The sequence below is a fragment of the Olea europaea genome, chromosome 10 (genome assembly GCF_002742605.1).
Source record: "Olea europaea var. sylvestris chromosome 10, O_europaea_v1, whole genome shotgun sequence".
In the NCBI taxonomy this organism is placed as follows: Eukaryota; Viridiplantae; Streptophyta; class Magnoliopsida; order Lamiales; family Oleaceae; genus Olea; species Olea europaea.
Window position 1 is genome coordinate 42,381,048 of NC_036246.1, and position 7,711 is coordinate 42,388,758.

A 7,711-nucleotide genomic window follows, 5' to 3' on the forward strand; every position below is an offset into this window, starting at 1 on the left:
CCTGAAAAATGAAATTCTATTCCTTCTAAAGAAAATGTTTTCTTTGATTTTGAGAAAGATATAATCACGTAACCAAAAGTAGGAAAATGTTTTTCATAAAAAAAAAATGGCAATCAAATTACATAAAAGTAGAAATTTTGATGAAAAAACACATTTTTCATAAAAAAAAAAATATTGACAATCAAACACACCCTTATAGAAAAGGCTAAAAAAGTCATCGTACGCACTGTGAGAATATGCTAATTGTTTTATGATTAGACGAAATAGTTTAACAGAAAAGTTCAATTATTAAACATCAAAATTGCTAACATCGTTTCATAATTCTTAATACAAAACCTATGCAGATAACAAGGAAGTGAGGAGAACGCGCCACCATTACAACTCTTGGGTTTGATGTACATCAACAAAGATCATTTCCGGAGAAAAATACCCATTTTCAGTCGGAGTGCAGAGATAAAAACCCAGAATTTACAACCCAATCATACGAACCGTCGCCGATGGAGGATCCATCGCTTATAAGTGATTGGTTGTGACCCATAAAAGACCTTGTTGCTGTTTGCTGCTCATTTGGATGGTGACCCAACATCATATCACCTGTAATAATTAAAGGATGTTTGGCTATACTTAGAGAACTTATAAGTAAAAAAATTAGCCCCAATTCGACCACCTTTAAAAAGTTAGGATCCGTTTGATTGCAAAAATGAAATTTGGGTGGAAAAAAAACTAATTCTTAGAAATTGAATTGCCTAGAACTTATTTTCCTAGAAATTGTTAATTAAATATATTTGATTGGTATAATTTTTCACTAAAAAATATTACAATTTTGAATCTTTTGGTATTCGTTTAACTTTTGTTTCAAGAAAATTGTCAATTAAAGTGATAGAATTTGTTATAATTGTGAATAAAATTTGTTACCATTATCAAAAAAATAAAAAATAAAAAATTGAAAAACATTTTTTCACCAAAACCAAAGGAATTGGTTTTTCACAAAAACCAAGAAAAATAATCGTGTGGGTGTAATTGGAAAACCAATTCCATGAAATTTTTTGGCCATTAAACATACATTTTTGGGTGGAAATGATTTTTTTTTTCCATTTTTCATGGAAAAAAAAGCCTATCAAACAAGCCCTTAAATTGTTTGCTACAGTATCATATTCTACATACAAACAATAAAGTTTCTTTACCTTTTAACCACATATTTTTTAAAAATACTATTCAAAAATCTTTAATTTTTCTAATAATGGATTTCAACAATGATAGTAATTCCTATTCTATTGTCAAAATAAGTAGAGCTTCGTTTAAAAAAATGTAATGATCGTTTAGACTTAATATTAAAATTTAGGCATTGTTTGATTCCTTTTTTTTTTTTTTTAAATACATTTTTCTTTATTTCTCTTCAATTACACATTTTTTAATAAAATATTATTAGATCAAATCCAGAACTTTTTCTTTATTTTTTAACCATACATTCTCCATTAAATCACTATTCCAAAATGTATTCTTTATTTAAAAAATAATAATAATAAGTATCAAACAAGCTCTTGAATAAGATTGCGAGATGGTACCTTGAGTTAATAGAGCTGGCTCGTCGACTTCTTCCAAGGAACTCCATCTCGTGCATGCATCTTTAATCAAGTTCGCTATATATGCCTGCTCGTATCAACCAAGTTTAGAAAATGCACTTGTTCATGTATACACATATACATGCACACATAACTAAAATATTCAAAGATTAATTGCAAATCATACCGTGTGCATAGGTTTTATATCATGAGCGAAGTAAACTCGACCGTCGATTTCAACTTTCACAATTTGGCATATAGGATTTAAAATGAGAGTGTAATTTGGTCCACAATATCTATAGAGTTTAGAGCCCAAGGTACAATTCTTGGCATGCCTCAATGTGACATCCCACATTTTATCTGACATTCCCAAAATCTGTTCGAAAAGTAAATAATTAGTTATTAATTGTACTTAAGCATAAAATTAATAATAAAAAAAATGTTTAATAATAAACCAATTGTACCTCTCTAAGCTTGGAGGGCTCAATGGTGAACGATTTCAAGAAATCTTGGACAGTTTTTATGCCTTTCAATGATAGTTTGCGATGAAAAGTTCCGTCTTTCCCTATCTTTTCCAGACGCCACACCTCGTCTTCCAAGGCCGGGGGGTGATGTTTCTTGTACACTGGCACGTATAAATACTTCTCGATTAGAAAAATAAGGGAAGGGGAAAGAAAAAAAAAATCAATTCACTTTGATTATTCTTTCGTGTCTTGTAAAGTTATGATCACAAAATCGCAACACTTCATGGCTCGACCTACCCCAAACCGAGTTTACGAGTTTATGTATGCCTCGTTTGACACTAAATTAGATCTATCAAACTCAATCTAGGTCAAGAAATGAAGCACGTAAAAAGGGTCATATGAGAGAGTTCTTACATTCGCCACGGTGGTCTTTTACAACAAAAGGCTCGGACATGGCTTCACATATTCTAATATTTTGACTGTTTCCTTGTGCAACAACTTTTGCACCAAGCCTGAATTTCCTACACCGAATCCAGCTCGAATTATCAGTAAATTCAATGTCTCCAACTACAGCAATCCCATCCCTCATTGTAATATTCAATTCCCCAGTAAGCAATGGCCTTTTCCCAGTTCTTTCTTTCACAATTTTCTTGTCAAAATCTTCCTTATTCCATGTGAATTCAGGCCTGTTGAAATCCCCGTCAAGAACGACTATTTCGACCTTGATCCAGTACGGAAGAGACGTCGGGATTTTCGGGTGTCCTTCTTTGGCGTCGACGAGAAGGATTTGAAGAGGGTTGTTGTCAATATCCACGATTTTTGTGCCAGTAAATATTGGAAGTGAAAGTCTTTTGTTGAATATGAGTTGAAGGCTTGGTGTTTGTTCATGATCTGCTGCTTGGATTTTTAATGACGGAGACGTCGATATTGATCTCATGCAGCTGATTAATCTCAACCCATTTTCTACTTCTTCACTAACCTGAATTTGTTCAAAAGATCAAATTTCATCATCAAGTTTCATCAAAATATCATTTTGATTCCATAAAAACATGGTGAACTTTCAGCAAAATGTCATGTTTTGTTCAATTTAAACATTTGTAAGACGCTCGGGAATGTCGAAAAATTAACACAGTATTTTTATCCCGAGATAATGGGCATGGCTCAAGAAATATTTGTTTCATATGCCTATTCAAGTACATACATACATATATACATACATAATAAGAAAATATTTTGGAATCTTTACCACTCTTCGAAGCACTGGTTCCAAGGTTGAAGCGAATTTCTCCAAGAAGTTCACCATACCCGCCTCTCTAACTACACTGTCGACAAAAAATAAGCATATTCAGTTCCATATATTTTAGCAAATTTCAAAATCCAGTAGTACTTAAACGAACGAAGAAAAATAAGCTTAAATCTTATTCGTTATTACACTATCCATAAAACGAAATGATAAAGAGTAATCGATAAGGCTTTGTGCGTACGAAGCTAAAGAAGGTTTATTTTTCATCCGTTTCTGGTTTGGCTGATCTTCATCTTCATCAAAGAACCGTTTGGCTGCCATTTTATTAAGATTAACAAACTAAGTAACTAACTGATTGCTGCAGATTTAGGAAGATAGAAGATAAGAGAAGGGCAATGAGTAGTATTTAAAGTAGGAGTAGAAACAATATAATAATGTATTAGGAAGTTTCGTGGAATAACGTAAGAAAGAGGTAGGCAACGGAGGTCCAGAGATGATTTTAAGGTACTCTCTCAGATGTAAAGACTTTGACGTCAACCCTTCCCTAGTCAACAACCTTACAATTCACACACGAACCCTCCTCAAACCAAACTCGGCTTGTTTCGAGTTTGAATTGGCTCATGCAAAAATATAGTCCGAGTCCGACCGTCATCAAACTAGCCCATGAATCCACCAATATAGCCTACCATTTTAATTTTTTCTTTTCTACTTTTTGTTAAAATTAGGACATAATTGGAAATGAAATTTAATATTCTAGTTGATATGTTTGTGAAGTTACTCTGATAAAACGAATATAAATATTAAAAGTAATTTACAAGTAGAATTTAATGTTAATACTTAACAGTAGTTTAAGTATATTCTAACTATATTTTATTATTGTAGTGACTCTTTCAATTTTACTTTTACTTTTCGTTTTTTTCGATAGATTGGCAAATTGAGTCAATCTTCATGGTGGTGCTGTGATGGACAATCAAGCTCGACACAATCAATAGATTATAGCGGACCAACCGGTGAACTAGCCCAAATTGAGTTGGGTTTATTTCGATCCAATTTTCTAATGAGCCCAAATATTCGATTCGACGTAAACAAACTTTTTTTTCTTTTAAACTTCGGATGTTATTTCATTCTGGGGTGACGGAGGGATCATGATCATACCATTCGAGTTTTTTTTTTTTTTTTTCATGCTTTATCTGGAGGTCTGGAGAAAGCTGCAATTAAGAGGATTTCCCTAGTCCTCCAGCTACATCCCAACAGACCGGTAGACTTGAATTTTGTTCCTACATAATCTTTGACAACACGGAATAACTTTGATTCTATCATACATATTGGGATCAGGATTGATTGGGTTAGGAATCCAAGTTTGGATTCGGTAGATCTGATGGGACCCAATCTCATCCATTTTTTTTTTCCCAAAGCTTAGTATGCATCCTAAGCTCTTAACGAATATATAAACACATGTAAATACCAAAATATGCCTTTGAGCTAGTCCTCTTATAAAATTGTATTTGTGAGATTTTGTACTCTTAACTTTAGATAGAGCATAGATTTAGCGTAGGAGACTGGGACGTAGGTCATTTCTAATTGAACCTTAGTAAAATATTGTGCTCGATCCTTATTTTTACCTTTCTTGCATTTTAGGGTTTGATATATACTTTAGATTTGCGAGCTTCTTTTTGGTCCTTCGTTTGAGTCTCCTTGAAAGCCCAAGAATGTTATTGCTGTCAGCAGATCCCTTGCACGACGTCGTTACGATTAGGTTATTTTACCGATATGGGCTATTAATAAATGTGCTCCCTGGCCCATCACAAATTCCTAACCAGGCCCAAACCCACAAAAAGGTTGTCGTGATCATATCCGACCAATAAGCATATGTAACTCGTCGTGTCAATCTCAGTCCAGCGACTAACTCGACGCCATAAGAACATAGGATCCCTACACTTGTAGTACCGCATCTAGATAGTTGTCGAAGGACTTGTCATGTGACCTTATGTATCTTGAGTTCTCTATTTTTCTTGCACATTAAGGTACTTTTCATCCAACATGTATGCTATCTCAAGTATACATAAGGATGGCAATAAAACTCGCCCCACCCCCTAATGGAAAACCCTCCCCGAACGCAGGGGCGGAGCCAGAAAATTTGTTTAGTGCGGCATAATTTAACCCACGTTGAATATTGAGTTTTGATCATGAATTTAATGATAATAAAACTACAAAACAAAATAATGAGTTTGAACCTAAAAATAAAACTCATGTAAACTAAAATATGTTTTTATTCCACCTTCCCTACTACTAAAGGGGAAAAAAATGAAAATGGTTTAGGCCTAAAAATTTGCCCGCACTCGTCTCAACATGGCTCCGCCCATGCCCGAACGGGTTGGTGGGACGGGGCTTGGGGCTGGCATCCCCGCCCCGTGAAGGAAAAAAAAATTAAAAATAATTTTACTTCTAAACAATTCACTAGTGAAAAATCCATTTTGAATTTATATTTTATTCTTTAATAATAACATAACTCGAACAGGGGCGGACCCACATGGGGTCATGTGGGGTCAAATGACCCCACAAAATTTTGGGTTTTTTTTTTTTTTTTTTTTTGGTTTTTTTTTTTTTTTTTTTTTTTTTTTTTTCTTCTTCAAAAAATGGTTGTTTTAACTCGTTTTCAACCCACTTTAATACATACCAAATGAAAAACGAAATATTGCATTCTTAATATCATTTCTAAGCATTCATGGCCTAGTTTTTCGCTTCTTAATAGTGTACGAAATGATCAACCATAGCAAAAGATAAGATGTATTAAACTTTTGACCCCACAATCCAAAACGGCTAGGTCCGCCCCTGAACTCGAAACTTTGAAAATGTAAAAAAAAATTAAACGGGGCAACTCCCCTCCCCGCCTAAGACGAGACGGGATGGGGTTTGGGGGAAACAGGGCAGGCCCATTGCCATCACTAACTATTCGAGCCATAGACGATCATATCAGCTATTCGACCAACATGCGAAAACATGATACTAACATCAAATTAAGTGTCGAAGACTAGACGAAGAAAGTAAAAAAATTTCAAGAGTGGCCAAAAACATTCTTCAATAATATATTGTGAATCAATAAAGAAAAAGACTTTTCTGCACAAATTCTCCCCCCAAAAATTACATCAATCAATGGTAAATTTATTTAATTATAACTCTTAAATATCAACCAAAATTCATGACAGTTGGAGCAAACCTCAGTAACCTATCTAAAGAACTTCGGGTAAATTTCCTGGCAAACAAATAGCAAATGTTCGTGGGCTTCCCATTGTATATGCATTGCTTTTCACCCCTCATCTGGTTTAACAAATCCACTGTAACCGATGTTCTAAAAAATTTAGTTGGATGGGGACCACCCTTTGACCAGTCAACCCAAGTCAAAGTCCTGTTGGAATTTTTCCATGGAAATTTCATGGCAACATATGTGGGCAAGTAATGCTCATCTGAGTAACATGCAGGCTTGCAGTATTTTTTGAACAATGGGAAGAATTTTCGGTCCGAGACAAATTCAATGGCCAAATCTCGATCCACCTCGAACCATTGGGCGCCCTTCCGCCATTGCTCGATTGTGACTAGTGGCTTCATCCGCTTGTTGTATCGGCCACGGCCAACAGCGCCCCACTGGTCGTATGATTCGACGAATGAGTCTTTCGAGTCGATGAGGTAAGTGTAGATGGTTTTGAAGTTGAACAAAGGTATGCATGCCTCTGACAGAAGAACAAATCTTTGGTTTGAGATATCAAGTAAAGCATTGGCGAGTAGGCGACGTTCTGCTTCTACCATGCTGAATTCTCCCCATTGTACTTCCTGCAAATGTCGGTTAAATAAGTTAAATTTTAGATGCTTTATGTAAAATTAATGAATTGTTGACCTCCTGATTTGTAATCTATGTACATTATTTTATTGATGTATAGGACGATGTTGTCAGTCTGAATGTACTATATTTTGTACGTCATAAATTTGCAGCAATAACATAGGTGTAAGTTTTTACATGTCGACTTGATCACAAGCCTAACACGAACCTATTTGTCAAAATAAATGAGGTCTAGCTAGTTTGATCGATATTAGGCTGACCTCCATGAGTCGCAAGTTTGCTAGTTGAATTTGTAAAAAAAAAAAATGGAAAGGGTTGCATTTCCCATTTTGTGTTTCTCCATGTGGAGAGAGAAGAGGAAGAAGAAGAAGAAGAAGAAAAAAAAAGGAATTTGGGAAAGTAGGGAAGCAAATGCAAAAGGAGTACAATCAAAGAATGGTATAGCAAAAGGTTGATGTGCACTTCATGGAAAGGGCAGACCTTAGGTTGTAAAAGAAGCCAAATAAATAAAAAAAATAAAAAAATTTAATGATATTATGCAACCCTATATCAAAATTGAATTATAAGTTAATCCACGCCATAACTAAGAATAAGAATAAGACTGATA

The 7,711-nt window shown here is 34.7% G+C and overlaps 2 protein-coding genes across 2 annotated transcripts in view; both read right to left on the reverse strand.

Moving 5' to 3' along the window:
* Window positions 1-235: 235 nt before the first annotated feature.
* Window positions 236-3,624, reverse strand: LOC111402349 (protein SAR DEFICIENT 1-like). Its single transcript, XM_023030577.1, has 7 exons — window positions 3,511-3,624; window positions 3,273-3,348; window positions 2,441-3,005; window positions 2,027-2,187; window positions 1,750-1,938; window positions 1,566-1,650; window positions 236-594 (listed from the first exon to the last, which is right to left on the reverse strand). The coding sequence occupies exons 1-7, from the start codon at window positions 3,588-3,590 to the stop codon at window positions 437-439; spliced, it is 1,314 nt and encodes a 437-aa protein (XP_022886345.1). The 5' UTR covers window positions 3,591-3,624; the 3' UTR covers window positions 236-436.
* A 2,668-nt stretch (window positions 3,625-6,292) lies between these two features.
* Window positions 6,293-7,711, reverse strand: part of LOC111402350 — a 4,264-nt gene continuing 2,845 nt past the window's right edge. Inside the window, exon 2 of the mRNA XM_023030579.1 lies at window positions 6,293-7,097. Coding sequence (XP_022886347.1) covers window positions 6,456-7,097 — 642 coding nt within the window. The 3' untranslated portion in view covers window positions 6,293-6,455. The remainder of the gene's footprint in view (window positions 7,098-7,711) is intronic.

Excerpts from the sequence above, each read along its gene's own strand:
- LOC111402349 (XM_023030577.1), bottom strand. The coding sequence starts at position 3,590 with ATGGCAGCCAAACGGTTCTTTGATGAAGATGAAGATCAGCCAAACCAG. Across the intron at positions 2,188-2,440 it reads AAAAGACCACCGTGGCGAAT|TGTACAAGAAACATCACCCC; the intron begins GTAAGAACTCTC and ends TATACGTGCCAG. Across the intron at positions 595-1,565 it reads GCCAGCTCTATTAACTCAAG|GTGATATGATGTTGGGTCAC; the intron begins GTACCATCTCGC and ends TAATTATTACAG.